Below are 22,388 nucleotides of genomic sequence, written 5' to 3'. Positions count from 1 at the left end.
CATTTGATTATGTTAACCATTCAGTCCTAATTAACAAATGTCAACGCTATGGTATAAGAGGACCTGCCCTAGACTGGATACAAAGTTACCTTTCAGACAGAACCCAATGTGTTGAAATAAACCACCTCGACACTAATCTAGTATCCGTACCATGCAAATCCACTTACCGACATAATAGATCAGGAGTCCCACAAGGTAGTGTTATGGGACCCCTTTTATTCTTATTATACATTAATGACATTCCCAATATAACACCACACCAATGTATCTTATTCGCAGATGACATATGTATTATTATCCCCAACACTGACCGAGCTAACAATCAACACGAAGACGAGGTTAATAAAACCCTAGGACATGTAATACAATGGCTAACATACAACGACCTACAGGCTAACTTATCTAAAACTAAATATATACAATTCTCTAATAGGGTTGTTTCCAATTTTCGAAAATCTATTTAAATAGCTTCTAAATAATTTAAAGATCACCCCTCCTATAATTTTGCGTCTTAAATCTCTTTACTTTTTATGTATTCGATGTTTTTATATTTTTCTTAAAACATTGCCCAGAAAACGCTCGATCACGTGACTGTGACGTCAGAGTATACTATGTGTTCCTTTACACTTTGCACATCTAAAGAGAAGAAACTAATTAGAAAGAACTCATTGGTTTTTAAATTTTAATAAGGTATTCTTATAATATAGATACAAAAACAAATATTTTTAACATTTAAATTATTTTTAAACATTGGGCACTAAAGAAAATACCTGTAATGTTTTGAGTTGTGTACGCGGTAAAATAAAACTGTGCAAAGGAACGTAAAGTTTCTGTTTGGTTTTGAGGTTATATTTGTGTCATCTTGGTTATTAGCATCGAATTAAGTGACCATAAAACTATCAGCTTTCATAAATCCTTTCTCCATAATTATTTTCTAACTTTTTTTCGCTCAAATACTAATAAAAACTGAAGAAAACAACACATCAATTCTCAGGGTATACCTGTCATAGACTGTCACTGTCAAATACTTGTCATTGTCAATGTAAAGTGACGACATCGGACTCGATTCGCCGTTTTCAAGGGCGTGACGTAATAGACGATAAATTTAAATTTCATAAATTATTTAAAAATTATGTGGTCAGTTATTATTAATATAATATAGCTTATCGTGTTTCTAGTTTTGCGAACTTTCGGTGCATATACCTATTTTTAATTGACTGAATACTAGGAAACAACCCTATTATCAAACCGTAACCAAAAAAATTATTTTGCAATATAATAATACAATAATCAGTCCAACCACTGACATTAAATTCTTAGGTATAACTGTAGACAATTACTGCAATTGGAAATCACATATTAATTACGTATGTTCAAAAATAAATAAGTTTGTCTACGCACTAAGACAGCTTAACAAAACTGCTACACAATCCACAGCCATTGCTGCTTACCATGGTTATATAGGATCAGTATTACGATATGGTTTATTATTATGGGGCAATTCAACTTTAATAAATGAAGTTTTCCTGGCACAGAAACGTTGCTTAAGAGCAATATGTAATGCCAGTCCCCTTGATTCTTGCAAACCCCTATTTCAGAAAACTAAAATACTCACAATTTTTTCCCTTTACATTATCGAAATTGGTCTCTTCGTAAGAAAGCACCCACAATTGTTTGAAAAAGTCTCAGAAAAGAGTGTATTCAGCAAAAGAGATCCTAGCAAGATTGTTTTACCAAAATGCAGAACCACTCTGTTCCACAGAAATTGTATGTTTATGTGTGTAAAAATATATAATAGAATACCCCAAACTTTCAGACAACTTCCACTACGATTGTTTAAAATAAAACTAAAGCAATGGTTAGCAGAAAAATGTTATTATACAATAAAGGATTTCTTAGAAAATAAGTAATTAGAATTTATGTAATAAATTATAATAATAACCAAATTTCTAGATTTAATGATAAATTGTAATTTATTTAATTTGTTAAATGTAATAAATAATAATGTAGCTGCCCGCATGGGCTTTAATTATTGTATGCCCAAACGGGCTGATTGTTGTACTATAACTATGTACCTAACACCTGTAACCTACACAGTCAATACAATAAAGATTACTTTACTTTACTTTACTTTACTGAAATCTCGGATATTAAAAACTCAAGGTGCATGACAAAGTAGTATACAGAATATTTATACATTCATGAATCAATAATTGGAGTGTGACGTCTAGAGAGTTTGACGTGATTCAGCTTGTGATCACAAAATGATGGTCCCTCAGTTTTGGGTTATTTTACATATATGGTAATTAATATAAAGATAGTCACCAGCAGTGGTCTGCGAAGTGTGCATGGCGGCGGGAGCGGGCCCAGCCGGCGCTGGCGTCCGAACCGACGATGACATCACAATCTGTTGATACAAATAATATAGGTATAATGCATATAATCACTCTAATTTTATGCATCTTGAAATCAATATGTTTATGAAGTTAGTAGCTATCTAATTAACGATAAATTCTAATGATCCAGTTTTGATACTTCAAAATGTCATAAATAAATCAGAGAAAGATCCGCGACGCTTCCAACGCAAGGTAATAAAGGACAAACAAATAAATGGAATAGTAGTAGTGACGGTTCCTGCCTCGTGGAATGCGGGTATTGGCTTGACGTGTTGACATACATAAATATGTAAGTAGGTGAAGTTCAACTCGAAACTAGGCCACTAGTGTACAGGACGCTTAAAATTGGATTATTCCAAAGCAAAAATAAATGAAATTAAGTAAGCTACTGCCAGCAAATGACCAGCGAAGGAGACTGCTATGCAAGTCGTTGAATGCAACGCACGTAGTCTAAATAGCTTCATTCGCAAGTATGTTCAGCAAAAATAATATAAATAAATTGCGCTCACATTATGTGGAATGGAATTCTGCAATGCGGTGGGCGAGAGAGGCGCGTGTGGCCCATTACTACCGCTCACACTACCTCCACACTGAAACAAAGTTTTTAACTATGTAAAAATAGCCCACAAATAGTCGAAATGCCAATTCTAGATCCGAGCCTTACGTTGCCGCCGCATCTGCCTTCAGTGAATAAATATTTATGTTTGATCCGGCGCCGGTGTCTTACTTTCTAAGCAACCGTGAGAATCTCCATCGCAAACAATACTCGGTGTGACAAAGGGTTTGAATGATTATGAACTCTACTTTCCGTCGCCGGTAAAGAGGGATTCAACGCAACATAAACATCGTGACTGAGACAATAACCTACAAATCATTTTAAAAAACTTGTCACATGTCAGTGGAAGCATGCGACGGCGATAATGTTACAATTGTTTTGTTTCAACTAGGTACGTGTAATGGGAACTTGTCTAGCGCTTAGCCTTGTGAATAGATCAATGCGGTCGCACAAAGGGACATAAATTAAGTGACATCGCTGTAATAACTATGCCACTGTGCTTCTCGTTCTTAATGCTCTGTGACGAATACGATAAGTCTCGCCTATCGAAATAATATACTATGTTGCCTATTAAGAAGTTTCTAAACACAGTCGTTTGTTAGCATTATTGCGTCTTGTTCTGGTGTAGTTGTTGTTTGCTAAATCACATTTTATGTTACATTCCTGGGTTGTTATTAGTTTATGGATCGTATATTTTTTGTCATGACGAAATAATATAATTTATCTTTCATATAAATCAGAATGGTCTTCATAAATTTAATCGAATAAGTACTTGAGAATTGTTATTTGGTAATAAATGCAACTGACGGAATTAAAACGACTATCTTCAAGCCGCAGATAGAATGATCACACACCAATTCAGTCACACAAAGGCAGTGTATTGGTGGTTATACTTGGATGTGAAATGTGGTAGATACGCACTGGTAGTTGGTGAGGGGGCTGAGCGCGCTTGAGCCGGGCCGGGGCAGTCGGGACGGGCGCCGCCGATGCCGAGTACCAGCCGCAGGGGCCCACGCCCTGCGACCCCGGGTGCACTCCGTGCTGCAACAACACATTGCCTTTTACATACCACTTTATTTTGTTTAAATGACAGCAAAAATCTAAATTCCTCAATAAACACCAAAATGTCTGCAGGTTCTATGTATAAATAATTAAGTTGGATTTACCAATAATATAAGTCAGGAATATGAATTTACAACAACATGCTAGTCATAGTATTTAGTAAATTAATGATTTATGGTTGTGTTTACCAAATCTGGTCGTAGAACTATGATGATGTCAGTGATTTCAGAATAATACGAGTATTGTGGGATTAAAGGAAAATAATGTGGTTTCTAAGTAAATACTGAAATATCGTTTGTATTTTACTTAAATAGAATATTGTGTCATAAGCTGTTTACAAATACGATGAACATTATTCAATACCGCAATGTTTTAATACGTTCGCGTAAGGGTCTTAAACTGACGTGATATAAAATTCTTGCAAAAATGTTTATAGAACCTGGTCTTAAATGTTTGTTTACAGATTCTTTGTAAACATTTCTAGTTTATACAGTAGCCCGAATGATATTAAATTAGCTTCTGTTGAATATAACATCGGGACAGTCGAGGCTGACCGCAAACCGACCTTTCATGAAGACGAGTCATGAATATAAAATATCAAAAAAGTATTCATAATGAGGACGCGGATTAAGAGCGCTTTGGTATCGACGACTATAAACCGAATTCAAGTGTTGTAATACAAGCGTAATTGTTTATCAGTATAACGAATTGGAAACACTTAGATAAACGATAATGTTCCCAGTAACGATCCATTGAAACGCACAACCTTGGCCATTCGCCAAAACTGTCGGTGCAGGTACGCTGAATTCAATTTTTCATGCGAATTTTCTTCTTAACGCTTGTTTTAGTTAAAGTGTTAAAGTGATTATGAAAAGTTAGAACCCTATTGGTACAGGAAGCACTATTCCGATGAAATGAACGCAAAGGAAAGTCGGGCATACCAGTTGGTGCATGCAGCCCGGCACGGATCGAGGACGAACGTTGCGTACAGAGTAGCTGATACATCGATAAAGAATGTACTACAGACGTGTTGCTCTATAACTCTAGCTTACTTGCATACGTTACTGAAAAACGATTATGCAACATCGATACATTGGTACAGCATGTTAGGATAACGTTCAATTTTCCATATCCCATCGGATCGTTCAAACAATTTACATCTGCCTTTTCGCAATTATGATAACAGGATGTTTAGATAAAGATTCTGATATTAAATAGATCAGACAGAACATAGAGAAGTTTTGTAAACTGTTAGAATATTTTCCCATGCTGCATAGAATGCTTCGTCACAAAACACAAGTAGAATCTCATGCAATATTTACCTGTGCTAATGGCGGGTGCGCCTGGTGACGGTGCACGTCAGAATTCATGTCGCGCTCCTCTACCACGACTGATTACCCCTCATCATCTGTGGACAAACAATGCAAATCATTACTATAGACACGATCATAAAAACTTTCTTCTATCATGGGTTTAATGTAGGGGTTTGTCATACTCAAACGTGATTGCCAATAACAGATAATACTGCAAAATTGTCGATCCCCAAAGGCACACGTAAAAATAGTTTTGAATACTTTTGGCGGTATTTATATTACACACATTAAATGAATCACAACATTAAATGTATAATGTATCAGGATTGGTCATAAAACCAAATATGTAAAAAAACAACCATTACTTATTTAGGTTTATTTATACCTAGCTGCATTACATATATTTTCTACGGCATGGGATTTACGTCGCAACTTTCACGAAAACAAAGACATTACAGATGAAATATGACTCTGTAGTTCAGGCAATTATATCACCAGCCGCTATGAGAGTTTTAATAACGAAATCAATTTTATTTCATTGTTAGCTTCGGTTACAGTATTGATTATGACTGTAATCGTGTTATAACGCATCCTCAGGTATCTATTACAGCCACAAGACGTAATAGACACCATCATTATGTTTGGGAATAATCTGCCTGCATTAATTAATTTAGTTACACACAAGTACATAATACCGAAATGCGTGCTTCGGCAGTAATGAACAATAATTTAGAGGGCATTTTTAAGTTGGATGCGCGCTATTGAGTTTGCGAAAATGACCAAATTTCCACATGTTTAACCAGAGTAAGCATGTAGAGCGCTAATTGCTGAAGGTACAAGGCGTGGGCAGGGAGTGGTGCTGATTCACTCTCGTCCTCCCAGCGATGATGTGGAACTAACGAGCGACGGCGCGCCCCAGCCAACCGTGTCGTATCGTGACTAGCTTCTGTTCATGTATGAGCAAACTTATGTAACACTACAGGTGGAAATGCAGATGACAGCATAATCATTTACGCGTAACGTAACGTCTAGGAACTATTTGTTGTTGCTTTGCAAACGAATGCCGCATTGAAAGTTCGTTGTATGCATTCTGTTCATCCAAGATGCGTGGATTCGATTTCTCTCAGGCACACGTACTAGATGCAGCATTCATGGCACTAATTGAGAACGGAATTACTGGGGGAACCAATCTAGTTCACCGGCTTAGTAGTCGTCGCTTTACAAAGTAAGAGCCAACCAAAGACTGCTTTAAGCTTTTAAAAGACGCGTAAAATCTGTAATGAGGGTTTTCTAAAATGGCGTCCACCAGGTGGCGCACTGAGTCGTCAGGTCCAGGTAACTGTCAAAGTGTTTATCTTTACTATGAATAGTGAACGATTTTAGTGGTTTTTTTATTTTATAATTAAAGCACTGCATTATTGTTTTACTATTGAGGTTGAGTAAATAAAAAAAACTAAATCATATTGTGTTAACAAATTTTTCAACTACCAGTGACTTTTGCACCCTCTCTTAGCTCAATTTTAGTTCGAAACCTTATTCTGACCGTAGTCCATAATAAAATCAATAACACTTCCAATATAACAGAATTTCAATAAACAATAAGTTCGGCACCTACAATTCCATACTATTTGACAGCTGTTTGGACCAGACGCATACGTGGCGCCACCCGGTGGCAGAAAAAATTTCAAAAACCCTCATTACTTGTAGATAAGTGAGCCTTTGAACAATTTATTAGATTTTAAGAATAACTAATTTGCGAATAATTTTGTCGTGTATGAAACCTTATCGCTGGCAATAATGGCTGATAACGTTTTCTCGTATTGAGATTAAGGTACCCGAAGATTTCTTACAAACTTTTCAGATTTATATAACTCAAACAAGCTCTGAAGCTTCCAGAAACGATTGCAATAAGTGATGAATAAAATTGATATCAACTGGAAATGATTAGAATTTCGCAATGTAAAAGCAGTACAAGTCCGCAATAGTACGGATGTAGCAATTTTATATCGATTTTCACTCTGTTGACCTAGCTCGAGTGTGAGCGTACCGTGTGGGCACTGTAATGTGTTGTCCAACAAACGCAATTCGCTGATTATTTGCAGTTTTTTGCATCATGCAAGCGTGACGCGTAGTGGCATCGTGTACGCCACTTGCATGTTACTACTGCACAAAAACAAATTCGTTTTTGTCACGCCACCGCACTTAACGATTTGTTGTTACATAGACTTGGACATTTACAGCAAAATATATACTTAAAATTATCTGCCAAACTTAGAGGGGGGCATCGAAATATGGTATGTGTCTACTTTGAACACATACTCGACGGCGTTAAACAAATTACGAATGAATTATTTACAATGACTCCGTATTAACACATCTGAGCACATAATAACGAAGGTCACTCGTGGCCGCAGTTTAATTTATTTAAATTATCCTCACTGACTGTTATTACTGTACAAGACGACTAAACGTTCATCAACAGGAAAACTCCATTGCAGGCAACTTAACCTCATGCAATAGAAACTAAATCATAAATATTACAAGTTTTATTTGTTCAATATTATTTAGGCATTAGGGCCTTCGGTTTTCTGACCTTAAATGCTGATATGTCTAGCGTTGTTGACAAATGCAAAATAGTCAATGCTACATTGAGCCAAGGTACTAACACCAATGGCAAGGACATACATTAAGCTTAACTATATTAAGGCATACAAAATAAAAATAGGCAAAAATAACAGGACCAATTTGAAACAAACATTATATGGAGCACAATTAAATTGAGTTTAATCTTTTCCACGTCTTGTGACTAAGGGAGAAACGTGACCGAAGGATTTCAAGCCGCGCTGTAAGGCAAGAAGGACTTATCGTGTAGTTGTTATTAGATCACCGCTTAGGAATCCGTCACAGATCCGTATATGGCATCTCGGAGCGTAAACTACTTATATGTACCGGCAGATACGCTAAACTATAGAAATGATCTAGTCTCGCATACAAGTTCGATGTTATGGTTAGAAAACTTAAGTTAATTGTAAACCAAACTTTTGCAATAAAACAAATGAATTATTGCAACTCGAAAGTTAGCGTAATTAAGATTTACATAATTCGTGATAAGTAAATACATCAATACAACAATGTTTGCAAGACATATTGTGTATATGTAAACCTTAAAATGATTCTTTCAAAGACAAGGCCAATAATATACTCATAACTTACCTAGCCCGAGATGGTAGGTAAGTCAAAGGAGTCATAGGAGAAAATAGACCCTGCATTACTGTAAGGATAGGAATGTAAAACTATGGTAAGGCATATTGTTTATTGTAATGCAATCAATAGGTTAACGTTTGCAAGGACCAAGTACGTCACCAAGATTATAAATCGAGCTCGCTGTCGAAGTAACGTCGGTACATTTGGTTGGCAGCATAGAAATCGTAACGAGTGCAACAAAACAACAGTCGCAACGAGATGGGCCGTCAGAGGATGCAGGCGCGTGCCGAGTTGAACGACCACGGGACCACGCGCGCGTTTCACTTTCATCGTATCCCGCCGACACCGCGACCACGCGACCGCCATTACAGAACAACATCATTCATCACTTCATCACCCCGGCCACGTTTCGATTGTTTGCCTTTTTAGTTTCTCTTATAGACACATACTTTATGTGGACAGGATAAATAAATTGTATTGTTAGTAGCTACCAGAGAGTCGCTCCTATGAGCTAATTGATTTAGTCTTGAACCATCTAAGGAAAAGATTGGGATAAAGTCTGACAGCTAAAAAATTACTTACAAAAGGGAATATAATAATATCTCCTCATGTAACAAACATTAATGGTTGATATTTGAAAAATAAGTCATATTTACTGAAGTGTATTCAGATATTTTATGTTCTTTTCCAGACGAAATTCGTACGAAAAGGGAGCATAAAACAATATTTTCTTTGATGTTTCACGGTTTCTCTGACATTTAGCCTCTGCCACTTTCGCCGCTTACAATTTCATTGAATTGAACGCTAAGTGATTAATTTTGTTCGTACACGATTCGTGTATCGCCTCATCTCATCTAATTTTCTTAAAAGGGTTTTCTTTTTCTTAATTTTCCACTTAGATGACTCATTCGCTACGTTACATGGTGGCATTAAGAGCATATTGTTTTATAAACATAGCGGAATAAAATAAATGTGTACGTATTTTGCGTCATATCGCTGAAATTAAGGTTAAAGTGGAGTGAGGCGGTCAACGACTTTTAGCCTTTATTTGAATGTAGGAACTAGGAAGTTGTACGCAACAGCTGCTGCAGCAGACACATTTTCAATTATCATTGTTTATGTTTGCTGGGCTTTGTTTACGACTGCACATGCCATGCAGCACAGCATATAATAACAGCAAGTGAGAATAAGAATTATACATATAAATACCATGACGACCAGTTATTTAAACATCGGAAGAAATATTATAAACATTTTCCTGTGTACTCATTATCTTATATACTCTATATTAATTAAAAGGAAATCATTATGGTATAACCCGACAACTCTTATGCTTATATTATATTATGAAGCGAATTTTACTGGACATAGCAAAACTGAAAGCAGACTTGAAAGACTTTTGAACGTTCCAATAACAGTGTACAATAGCACGAGCTCAGCAAAAAGTGCGGCCTTTAACCGGTAAAAATCGTTTCCTTCCCTCGAGTAAGGTCACACAAAAAACAACTTTGTCGGTGCATCACCGACTAAAGACCAGTAGCGTTTTGTGAAAATAAATTGAAGCTAATTTAGCCTCTCGAGATTTATTAAGGGAACTTAATGAAAATTCGCTAAAAGACTTATTAATGCTCGTTTGATTACAGAGGCTCTACCGAAGCATTTTCGGTGTTTTATTTAGTCGAAAACGGTACAAAGTTGCGATAAAAATGTCGGAAATAAAACTTGCAGCACTCAAGGTAGCTACGACAGTTGTAAATAACTGCTTCCGGACGCCATTTCCATGTTCAGGGATCATTAATCCTGTTTTGGCGAGTGACACCCCGTTTTTATTGGCGTGCATAGGGTAAAGCCACTCCTCATTTGAGTATGGAAGAAAGTATGACTCAGAAGTATTGTCTGTTAATGATGGCAGATTACTATCTACATGTATAAAATATTTAATTAATTAATGAATAAAATGTGGAGCTTATTTTAATGTAACTTTTACCTACTTGTCTTACTAAATAAGCAATTAAGTAACCAGTTAGGTTTTTTTTGTGAATCACGTTTCGAAATGTAACAGTACGAAGTGCAATAATGAGATTTACGTAACAAAAAATACTTAGAAGAAAAAACACTAATTACCTCAATGAATTATAGAGTGGTTCTAGCTTATCAAGAAGATAATCTCAGACAGGTATTTGAAATCAATTAATTTTTTTAAGATGGCAAACAGTATCATGTGCAAGGTAGGTCCACGGCCCACGTAGCACCAATCAAGGTGGACGCGTTAAGAGCGTGTACGCTCGGCGCGCGATGTCAACTTTAGGTAATTCAACGCAAAAAACCGCGCAGACTAGCGTCGCGGCTGTGTGCGTGCCTATCATACTTCACGTATAGTCACACAAACCATTTAGATCCTTTCGAGTGAAATTGGTAGAACAAAAAATATATTATTTAGTAAATAGTTAATAGCGGGAAAATAGTGTATGTCTATGGATGTCTAAAATATAAAAGCATGAAAATAAGTCGTTAATACTTACACTCTTTTGCAAAAAAATCGGGCACCTATGAAAACCTTGGTTTTGAGGACTTTCTGTATATTACATACAATTTTCAACAGTACTAAATAGTCGACTGATGATTAATGACAATGTTAAGAGTTTCTGTATTTTAACCAATTTCAAAAAAAGAAAGGAGGAGGTTTCAATTAGATTGTTTTGTGATTGTTCTCAATTTGATTGTTCTCGATTTCTCAAAGACGCCTGGACCGATTTGAAAAATTGATTGTTTATATGAATGGTCCAGTCCATCCATACCGAAAAATTGTGGTCAAATAACAACAATTGCCGGAAAGCCAAATATTGGTGAAGAGCTTGGGTTTACCATTGCAAATAAAGTTTTAAGTTATCTATCCTATATGCTTCAAAAGTTATTCGAGATCAAAAGTCAAAATTTGGGTACATCCAAAATGAAAAAAAAAAAAAAATTATAGCTCAATTGGTAACAGACATCTGCAATAAGTGATTTCTAGCCTAAGGAGTCCGCCATATTGGATTTAGACTCGCGACACATTTTTTTTCGAGTTATTCATAGCAAGCCCTTTCATTTGATACCCATATCGTAGGAATGCATTAAAACATTTTTTCTCCATCTTGGGTATACCGCCATATTGGATATAGAATCATACATTGTCATTAAAACTGAACATTCAAACAAAATTTCAACTCAATCGATAAAAAAAATTTTCTTCAAAATTGAGCTTTAAATAAAATAGTAATGTATCAAGATTTGTTGGTCGCGCTTGAAATGTACTCTATTCTCGGTATCCACGGCAGAGGTTATTCACCCTGCGCGAAGTGACGGAGCGACACGTCCTCTCTCTGTGAAGCCTTGCGGCGGTCTGGTTTGAGTTGTTTTTTTGGTATGGCATCTCGCAGTTCAGCCTAGGAGGCCGTGTACTGCTTAACCGGACTTTTCCCTGTGGATGCCTAGAATTTAAGGCCTCCAGCCAGGGGCGTAAAACAACTTATAAACTAAGCGACTGCGCTAAGGGTACCCCCTGTGGGGTCGGACCTCGGCTTAGGGCGTCGCTGGGGAGGCAGCAAAGGGACAGGCTGGATCATATGATCATTATTATTAAATGGGGAATTTAAAGCTACTGGCTCAGCTCGCGGGCTGGCTCGATGAGCAAGGGTCGGGAGGGCAGAGAACGGGTCGTCGCGGCGGACCTCGGCGGCGAGGTTTGTACGAACGCGGTTTGTGTTTGTATAGGGTGCTAGTGAGTTTACTACTCTTGGAGGACAGTTATCTCATCGTCAGGTTCTAGAAGGGCATGCCTAGGGCGGCGAATCCTACTGATGCGGGAGGGAGTGTAATTACTGGCTGACACGATAAGTGAGTTATCGTGTTTCTCAGCGCGTTCGAAGTACCGTATGGCGGCACGCTTCATATACTGGCGGATGGTAGGGATTTTAAGTCGACATGAAGAATCTCATTTCGAACATAATAGGAGCTCCTGTGATTTTCCGTAAGGCACGGTTTTGAAGGGCTTGCATTCTGTGAAGGAGGCGATGGCTTGCCTGTGCGAACACAGGGCAAGCATACATCATGACGGGCGCGTGCACGATCCGTAGAGGCGTAACTTGAATTTAAGAGATAATTTGCTCTTTGAATTGAGCAAGAAGTGCAATCTGCCGTACACAAAGGCTGCTCTAGAGCGCACCTTACGAATGTGCTCGGCGAATGAGAGGCGCTGGTCTAAGATTACACCTAGATATTTGGCATGCTCCTTCCAAGGAATCGGCCTACCAAACATGGTGACTGACGGGGCGCGGGAGGAAGCCTACGGCGGGGCTCGAAAAGAGTATGGCCTGGCTTTTGTCGGGGTGGAGTTCGATTCTCCATAGCCTAGTCCAGACACCTAGGGTGTTGCAATAGGCTTGGAGATGTCTCACTATGGCGGCTGGGCTGCGGCCTGAGCAGTAGATTGCCGTGTCGTCGGCGAATAGGGCTAATTGAACATGCTTGTTCTTAGGAATATCGCTAGTGTATAGCGTGAAGAGGATGGGGGAGAGTACCGAGCCTTGTGGGACGCCAGCTTTTATAGGGTGGGCCGAAGAAAGAATGCCGTCTATGCGATAGCGAAAGGTGCGATTCGACAAAAAGTCTCGTAAGATGACGACGAGACGGTCTGGGACACCGAGTTGGTAAAGCTTGTAAATCAAGCCTTTGTGCCAGACTTTGTCGAATGCCTTTGCTATGTCGAAGAGAATGGTTTGAGTTGACTCGCGTGCAGCGTTTTATAGTAGTTTTTAAATAATTTATAAAAAAAATAAAAACGAGAGATTAAATTATAATATAAAGTTTATGTTTTAAAGAAAGAGTTATATTACTATAGTAAATAATTGTTATATTAAATTAAGTAAGATAGATAGGTAAAAAAAGCATTTGAAATTCACAATTTTTCACATTGTTAAAATATTTTTTTCTGAAAGATAGAGACCTAAATCAAAAAATGTTTTCAATTAACTATAGGCATGGGGATTTCGTCTATGAGTAAAAAAATAAATATGATTAGATTTGCCACTGTTTTCACATGAATTTAAGCTTCGAAATAGACGCTGAACGGGAATTTTATAAAACATCTGTTACGTTATAGGGGTTTTAAGTATTTAAACTACACAAATTGAAATTTATGTTCAATTAACTATATAGACAGTGAAATTACCTTGCGTTATTAAAAAATAACATAGTTATAGGATAAGTAGTTACTGAGAAACAGTGGTTTGAAAAGTACCATTTTAGGCCAAATGGCGCGCGGTTGACGTACACGCTCTTAACACATTGGCCTCGTGACACGATGATCACTGCCGGTATACTTTATGGATGACTCCTATTGCATATTTCACATAAAATTACGATTTCGTTCTAGTTTTCCTGTGTTTTCGAGAATCATATTGAGCCTTTAGCTTTAAACGGTAATGTTAGTTTCAGATATTTTAAATAGTTTGTTAGTAATATCATATTTCGTAATTGGTTTCCGTAAATATAATAATACTATTATGTCATTAATCCTACTCGAGCCTTAAAATATCAGAATAAGGAAATAACGAAGTTGACATGATTAATTATATTGTTAATAGCGACCCGATCCGGCTAGCACGGGTGTACTCTACTGTATGATACATTACATAGAAAACTTCCTCCTGAATTACTATTTGTTGCTGAAAACTGCATTAAAATCGGTTGGATCAACATGGTTTTATCCTACTTAAATATTGCGCTTAATTAATATTAACGTACCTCGCCGTATGCCAAACTTGTCTGTCTTCATGTGCAAGGAAATTGAACATACACGGTAAAACTGTAATAAAACACTCGTCACCAACACACTGCTAAACAAACAAGGTCCTTTTAACACGCAGTGTTTTGTTTACATTTGTTGATTTTCAGTAGTGAGTCAAGTCAAGTGCAGTATAACCTCTGTTTATTTACATGTGGAACATGTTTATCACTCCACGGCAGATTTGTACTAAGTTAAGTCGCATATGCGCACATATTCCGAGCAGACACTTTCCGTAACAATAAACGTACATATGACGCGACCGCCAATCGCAAACTGTCAGTGGGGGAGTCGCGGTCTGCCCACCAACTCGTGAATATCCCTATTAGTAAAGGTATTACACAAACGACGTCTATATCCATGCCATTCGTCTTTACTGCGTAATCGTAAACGGAGGCCGACAGATTTGGACACAGAAAATCTTCACGGTTAGAGCCAGAGCTAATGGTGTAAACGTTAGTAAACGAAGGACTGGTTGTGATGACATTATTTTACGCCACCTGAATACTTAATCTAGATTTCATTAGCTACTAGGATTGCTTTATTTAGTTTTTACATCATTTTCTTTAGACAATTACAATTTTGAAGATACATTTTCAGCGAATATTAAGAAAGCACATCCTGCAAGTAATGATTGAAATAGTTATAGTAAGTATAAATAGTATGTACTACAAGGAAGACTGAGCAAATGAGTGTCGATTTCCTGATGAGATTGCTACGCTTCTCGGGTTACGGCAAGCCGACGCCATTGCCGCTGCGCCGAACTGCACAATTGCACACAGGAAACGTTCCAACACATTGATACCTTGTAATTGACACGAGTGCAGTTACCACGTGTTTACTGGGCTCCAACGAGCTATTACGTTACGAGAGTATAACAATATGACTCAACACAGTCTAGATCTATAACGAAATTAGGGAACAAACGGGTGTGTTCGTTACCAGCACGTATAAATCAAATTATGTTTATAAAACAAGGTGTTATATTCTGCATTGTTGCTTGTAGCAATAAATTTGCCTTTAAACTTGCTTCATTTTAAACTATTTCCGAACCTATATTTCGTTCGCCAAGCAAGACGTAGTAGTAGACAAGAGAATGAATTCAAGTAATACAACAGAAATTAAGGTGGTAAACCACTTTACATAATGTAAATCAGAGACAGCGTATAGCTGTCTACAATTATGTGAAACTGATGATTTAAACTAGACAAGCTGCCCACTCTGCCCAGCTAATGACCGCAACTGCGTGCGAACTAGTCAATGCAAGCGTCTCAGGAAGTATCCTATAATGAAGGCGACAGGCAACAATAGCCTTATAAAGAACGCAGCCACTTGTGGAAAAAATGCCTTACACCATGGCGTTTTCGTAGAAATATAAGGAACTATGTAATAGTTAGCAGCAAATGAGTTGGCAATTAAGCTAGTAACCATCCAAGGGCATATCCCGATTCCCGCCAGAGAGTCCAGTTTCACTTCCGTGCAATTACAAAACTCAATACAATTAATGTGTTTGCACCAATTGGAGCGTGAGAGGAATCCGGGCACGGTAGAGTTCGTGGCGCAGTGCCCCGGAACCAAGTGTCGTGTCGACAGTTGTCATCGCAATGTCCTCTATACAACCAACGTCATTTAGTAAGTAGGTACCGCAGATGACTGGTTTCTAAGCTTTATAGTTGCAAAGTACTTGGGATGAGAAAACTGAGTTTGATTGACACTCACTGGTAATTGCTTATGGCGGATACTCAGACGTCGTCGACGATCGTAAGCTTGATGGCAACTTTATCTATAAGCTTCACGTTTTTGCGTATTTATCGCATATTACTTAGTTTCTTTGAAGAAATATGGTACTCTTGAGACTTTTTTTGTCCCTTATAAAGCTTTCAATTTTAGACAGGTTTCAGATGTTCATCATCTGCCTAGCCTTTTCCCAACTATGTTGGGGTCGGCTTCCAGTCAAACCGGATGCAGCTGAGTACCAGGGCTTTACAAGGAGCGACTGCCTATCTGACCTCCTCAACCCAGTTACCTGGGCAACCCGATACCCCTTGGTAAGACTGGTTGTCAGACTTTCTGGCTTCTGACTACCCGTAACGACTACCAAAGATGTTTAAATGGCAGCCGGGACCTACAGTTTATCGTGCCATCCGAAACACGGAAGAACTCATTATGACAAGATGGTCACCCATCCACGGACCGACCGCGCCAAGCGTTGCTTAACCTTATGATCGATCGATCCGCGCGGCTTTGACTTAGCCACGAGCTCTTCGTTTCGAGGTTTCAGATGTTATAGGTGGTTTTGACTGAAGGGTTTTGTATTGATTAAGTTAAATCTAGAAAAAAAAAGAGTAGACTATAGAATAATATTGAGTGGTAAACGTGTTGGCATGTGGTAATGTTATCGAGTGTGAACTACTTGCTCATCAAATTAACTCAGCAAACAGCCAGGGCGTAGCGCACACCCGATGATGTCACCAGCTTACCAGCGCTTGTCAACAAAGCCGTACTATGAATAGTTAAGTAATCAATTATGGTTCAAAATTATAGCATATCTACGAATCTACTGCTTTTAATGGCCCTTCAAGTAAGTACTTCCTTAATGTTCGATGATTTACCTTAATAGGGGGATTAGTTAGTCAAGACGGAATGCTTATTTGGCAAAAATTGCCCAAGAATCAAACCGAATCGAAATAAGACAGGCACTAGAAATAAAAAATAGTAAGATACTCGAGTGCCAGGGTAATCAAGAATCTAAAAGGATGCGAGTTACCATTGGAATAGATGGAAATAAACCAGAAAGCTGGTTGTACAACGTACAAATAATGTAATTGAGCTCAGCGCTTAGACTTGGGTCTCTTGATCTTGTTATCATGTAGGTCATAGCAGAGGGTCTTTTTGCCGTTTTTATTGGCTTGATTGAATTATAATAGCTTTCATCGTTTTAATGCACTCTTCGAGAAAGCAGCAGATTGGGCCTTAGCAACGTAGGTTAAAACAGGTACTTATACTTTGATACATTTTTGACAGTTTGTTGACTTCGAAACTGCAAGGTCGTTTTTAATTCAATAGGTCTTTTCGCAAAATGGAGTGATAATGAAGATTGAAACAACCGTGACCGCTACTGTGTATCGTATCGTCGCTCGTCTGACTCACTTTGTGTTGGGATGAATACTAAACAAGATGGTACGTCCGCCGTACGAAAAGAATTAACGATAAATTAGGCGCAGCTTCTTGTTAGGCTGTATGAAAAATAATAATGTATTATTTTACCGAACCTTTTTAACGAAGTCTTTTGTTTACTCTAGCATTGTTTTCGCGATATTGTATTAAGTAGATGACCTTCGTAAGTTTTTTATCAAGACGAACCACGCCATTGTTTGTTAGATTCTCACATTAATCTCGAATACATTTTATTCTTTCTCAAATCGTGTCATTATCTTCTTTACTGAAATTGTTTGCTGTAGTCCATATTCCGCTATTGAATTTTTAGCGTAGCCGTTGATAGGTATATGAAATCCTTGAATGTATTCTTTGAACCTGAAGATCCTTGCGTCCAGATTTGATCAATGACACGATGAGTCAGAATACGCTTCGACATCTGTGCACTGATGTATTCTCTAAATATAGGCACAGACACTGCGGCTGTTTAATTATACCTACAGTTTGCATCGGTACAGTGATAAATTTAGGATGTCAAGTCTGCTAAGCCCTTAGTATAGCCTTCCGCTTTGTATTGCAGATTAAGAGTGGCAGCTCTCAGGATTGCAAATTAGCAGTTAATGTTTACCCTCTTTTACATATCAGTATGCCAAGCTATTTTATCTTTTAGAAATTCAGCGTAATTGAGATAGATATGCGTAATAGTGACCTATTTGTCTCACTTCGTTCACATTACTTAACCTCAGAGATAACCTACTGATAAGCATGACAGAATGTGTTTATCTTTGAGAAATGGCTATGGTATTAAGTTATACATGTAAAGTTTCATTGGGCAGTTTTCCATTTGAAATAATCGTAGTTTTTACTTTGTATGCCACTTTAGTGCCAGTGTTTAAAAGGCAGTGAGTGTCTATCTCACCTGTCGACCCAGTTACCCAGGCAATAGGCCTTTACTCTTTCAGTCAGACTTCTTAGCTTCTGACTAGATATTTCTAACAACTTTCTGGCAACAAATAGATCTACAATAATATCAATAACAGCCGGTATCAACAGATAAGCAAGGAAATATGAGGACCTTCCTATAAAGTATGATGAACTGTAGCGCTTGGTGCTCGCTTATTTTTTGACTGGTCAATCCATGCAGTTGTTACTTAGCTACAAGGGTGTCAAAGGTATTCTTTTGCTTTGTTTTTTTATGATGGTATGAAAGGTGTAGACAGCATATTCTGATGATATATTTCCGATTTCTTGATTATTTACAATACAAAAATTATTAGTAGTATCAAGATCTGTTTTATTCAAGTACATTATTATTTCTTCTTCTTTCTTTCTGTCATTAAATTGAGTTGTGTTAAATATGGAGTAAGAATATTATTTAATTATAAAATTTGTATCTATACTAATATTATAAAGCTGAAGAGTTTGTTTGTTTGTTTGAACGCACTAATCTCAGGAACTACTGGTCAGATTTGAATTATTCTTTTTAGTTTTAGATTTATTCAGTATTATAGACTTATTCAGTGTTAGATAGCCCATTTATCGAGGAAGGCTATAGGCTACTTTTTATCCGGGTTCGTGCAGAGTTTTACACGGGATGCGGGTGAAACCGCTGGCAGAAGCTAGTGTCATATATTATCCGTGTTCACTGTTAAAATTTATTCACGGCAGGAATGTGTTGAAGCTAAAATTAAAATTCCTATTTAAAATAAAAAACTACACTGCAATATGCAATGTTATCATTCTTTGCTGTTAAATAACATGGTTATGATGTATCAAAATAAAAAATACAGATCAGACAACAATACAAGATTGTGAATACCATAACAAATATTAAAATTTGCTTACAAAAAAAACTGCTTGTCTGCAAAATGTAGAGTACCATATTGCAATACAATTCAAAAGATATATTAATATTATGTGAACACAGGCATCAAAAACTGTAAATATCCAGCCTCAGTTTCAGACAGAAGGTATGTAAGTTATTATAAGCTGTAACCTAAGCAATTAGCTACCATAAATAAGAGACTAGTAAAAACAAAGAAAAAAATGCAATTATGTTTTTATGAATACATCACAAAACAATAGAGTTTCCTTTCCCACATTATAGAAAACAAGAATTATAAGAACATAATACATATAGAAAGACTCATGATACTATATCATTTATGGGATTTAAACTTTTTACAGCAGACATCCAGTGTGAAACAAGGCACTCGCAATTTATACAGAAATCAATTTAGTGTGAATATGTTTTTGTTGTTTAATTGAATGACATAAATGGAACATTTGTACATTCAGGTTTTAGAACCTTCTTGTCAATTTGATTAATAAAAGTTACCTTTCCTATCAATTTATAAACAAAATTGTTTAAAATCGCAGGCTCCCGGAGCTTACCTACCTAATTAGATTACAGTGTCTGGAGTTGATCATACTATCAAGTCTGACAGTCTTTGATAAGGCGCAATGCAGTAGTTCAGGCAGAGTTTTCCAAAGGAGACGAATTGCATTAAAAAACTGTTCTAACGAAATTTGGTTTTGTGTAATGGTTTACGAAACGAGGACGTTCCATCCCGCCTACAATCTACAGCCAACTACCAACACCGTGACAAAATGTACTATATACCAAAGATGTTACACAATTATCAACTTACCGAAATGACGACAACTAGATAAGATGGTTATGAGATAAAACAATCCTCACTTCATTATATAAATCACTGTTTAAAGATAGTAAATGAAATTCATAAACACACAACACATACGTCACTCAAGAAATCCGCCATTTTATAAATTTAAAACTTTTTCTTGTCATAATTGAATCATTGACTAGGAAATATTTCATACAGCCAACAGGATCAATAAGCAGTATTTTTATTGCACTATCAAAATCTCTGAAAAATAAAATTCAAGTTATTTCTATTTATTATTGTAACATAATACTATACGATAATAAAAATAATCTCTGCCTAAGGGATCCAGAATCCAGTGTTTTGACCGATTTTGGCCACAGCAACTTTGGTTTAAATCCAAATATTATAATAAGCAATTACTTATTTTTTTATTAGAAACGGCTCAGAGCGACTCTTCTTAGTTCTTATTCTTCGTTTCTTAGTTCGAGTTCTTCTTATCTTTCCTTGATGACCAATGCCCATTAGCAGGTTCAGTCCAGTCCAGCATGCGCTGGATTTTCTTTCTTTCTTTTTCTATTTAGGGTGTGGTTGCATTGTTAGGGTTGAGAATTATCTGTGCAGCTGTCATTGTTCACGAAGTGTCATGAATGTAATGTCAATGTCATAAAATAATTGAATTTGTGTTTTTGTGTTGTTGATATCGAAAAATATTTCAATACTACACAGATTATTCTGTAAATTTTTGAATTAAAACCGATCGCAAAAATAATCATGAATGTATTTTCCCTCATAACTACGTTTTCCACATTATTTTTACTTGGCAGCTGTGAGTAATTAATGTTGACTTGTATTTCAGAAAATTTCCGTAAATTATGGTATGTTTTTCATATATTTCTTATTTTTAGGTTCGATTTATCACAATCTGAAGTATTTTGAGACAATACATGCCTCAAAACTTACGCACCATATTGTTAAGCGAGGTGCGAAGCTGTCCAATCATCCGTTTAATACAATCAAAGAGGTTCATTTCAAGACTTTGGGAAAGGACTTCAGATTGATCCTCCACCCTCATAGTTCAGTGCTACATTCCAATTTCAAAGCCTATGCTGTGGACGGTGATGGCAAGGAGACTACTGTTCATGTTGGTGAGAAAGACAGCTTGACTAATTTCTTGTGTACTCCAACCAAGACAATAATTGTTATGTTCTTATTAATATACTTTTATATACCCAAAAACCATTAAAGGAGTTATGATTAATGTGCTAAAGATATCTAAATTAGAACAAATCTTCCAAGTGTCTTAAGCAGACCTACTTACTTTTCTTAGAATAATAAGGAATAAGTAAACATAACTGCTATACAATATCTAATAATAATAAGATATAAATAAAAATAATGCACTGGCTTGTGTTTCAGATCGAGAAAACTTCTACACAGGCCGGGTATTTGGTGAAAAGGCTTCCGATGTAAAGTTGCACATGGAAGATGGTCTCATTACAGGAATAATTCACACTCCTGATGAAACATATCATATTGAGGTAATTACTTATAGTCATTCTTTGATATGAAAAGTAGGTCAAGCTACCCATGATGCCAATTTTCTAAAATAAACTCATTTTTTTTTATGAATCATATAGTTCATCACTATTTATCAGTTAAGTTATCACTGTTTATTAAATTCATGTTTTATCCCTTTATAGCCTTCATGGAGACACCTGCCACATATTGATGACAAGACCATGATCACGTACCGGTCTTCGGACATTCACTTCAGCTGGAAAGCTGCTGAAGAAGCCAAGGGAACTAAGCCTCGAGTCTGTGGCTACATCAAAGAAGGAAAAGGTAATTAAAGTTAGGGCAAAGAGTTTTTTATCCCCAACTTGAAAAACTATAGAAAAAAAAATAACTTTGAAATGTCTTTTCTCCAGAATTGGAAGATGATGACGATGAAGAAGAAGTGTCTGTCATAGAATCGGAACATGAACAGTCTGAAAAAGACAAATATTTGGAAGAGAATACACATTTTGATAATGCCACAGATTTGAACCAAAGCAATAAGAAACGGGTCAAAAGGCAGAGCGACTATGAATATACACCTACTAAAACTAGGTGCCCATTGCTTCTTGTGGCAGATTATAGATTTTTTCAAGAAATGGGTGCAAGCAATACTAAGACAACTATTAGCTATTTGGTAAGCTATTCAGGATTTTAGAGGGCATTGCAGTCATAAGAATTACAATAATAAAA

General features: G+C 36.8%; 2 protein-coding genes across 5 annotated transcripts in view; one reads left to right on the top strand and one right to left on the bottom strand.

Moving 5' to 3' along the window:
* Positions 1-20,320, bottom strand: part of Csk (C-terminal Src kinase) — a 32,934-nt gene extending 12,614 nt beyond the window's left edge. The window contains exons 1-6 of one of the 4 annotated variants that reach the window (XM_064038758.1): positions 14,494-14,889; positions 14,316-14,404; positions 5,337-5,422; positions 3,874-3,993; positions 2,906-2,986; positions 2,326-2,407 (exon numbers count right to left, since the gene is read on the bottom strand). In XM_064038758.1, the coding sequence (XP_063894828.1) occupies positions 2,326-2,407; positions 2,906-2,986; positions 3,874-3,993; positions 5,337-5,384 (331 nt within the window). In that variant the 5' untranslated portion in view covers positions 5,385-5,422; positions 14,316-14,404; positions 14,494-14,889. Of the gene's footprint in view, positions 1-2,325; positions 2,408-2,905; positions 2,987-3,873; positions 3,994-5,336; positions 5,423-14,315; positions 14,890-20,162 lie in introns of those variants that run through there. The other 3 variants (XM_064038756.1, XM_064038757.1, XM_064038759.1) reach the window with 3 other exon arrangements.
* A 489-nt stretch (positions 20,321-20,809) lies between these two features.
* Positions 20,810-22,388, top strand: part of LOC110384278 (ADAM 17-like protease) — a 57,234-nt gene continuing 55,655 nt past the window's right edge. Inside the window, exons 1-5 of the mRNA XM_064038755.1 lie at positions 20,810-20,967; positions 21,047-21,286; positions 21,558-21,679; positions 21,842-21,983; positions 22,070-22,332. Of these exons, the coding sequence (XP_063894825.1) occupies positions 20,913-20,967; positions 21,047-21,286; positions 21,558-21,679; positions 21,842-21,983; positions 22,070-22,332 (822 nt within the window). The 5' untranslated portion in view covers positions 20,810-20,912. The remainder of the gene's footprint in view (positions 20,968-21,046; positions 21,287-21,557; positions 21,680-21,841; positions 21,984-22,069; positions 22,333-22,388) is intronic.

This window comes from Helicoverpa armigera, chromosome 17, assembly GCF_030705265.1.
Source record: "Helicoverpa armigera isolate CAAS_96S chromosome 17, ASM3070526v1, whole genome shotgun sequence".
In the NCBI taxonomy this organism is placed as follows: Eukaryota; Metazoa; Arthropoda; class Insecta; order Lepidoptera; family Noctuidae; genus Helicoverpa; species Helicoverpa armigera.
Note: the sequence above shows the minus strand (reverse complement) of the source record. Positions and strands in the feature narration are given on the sequence as shown.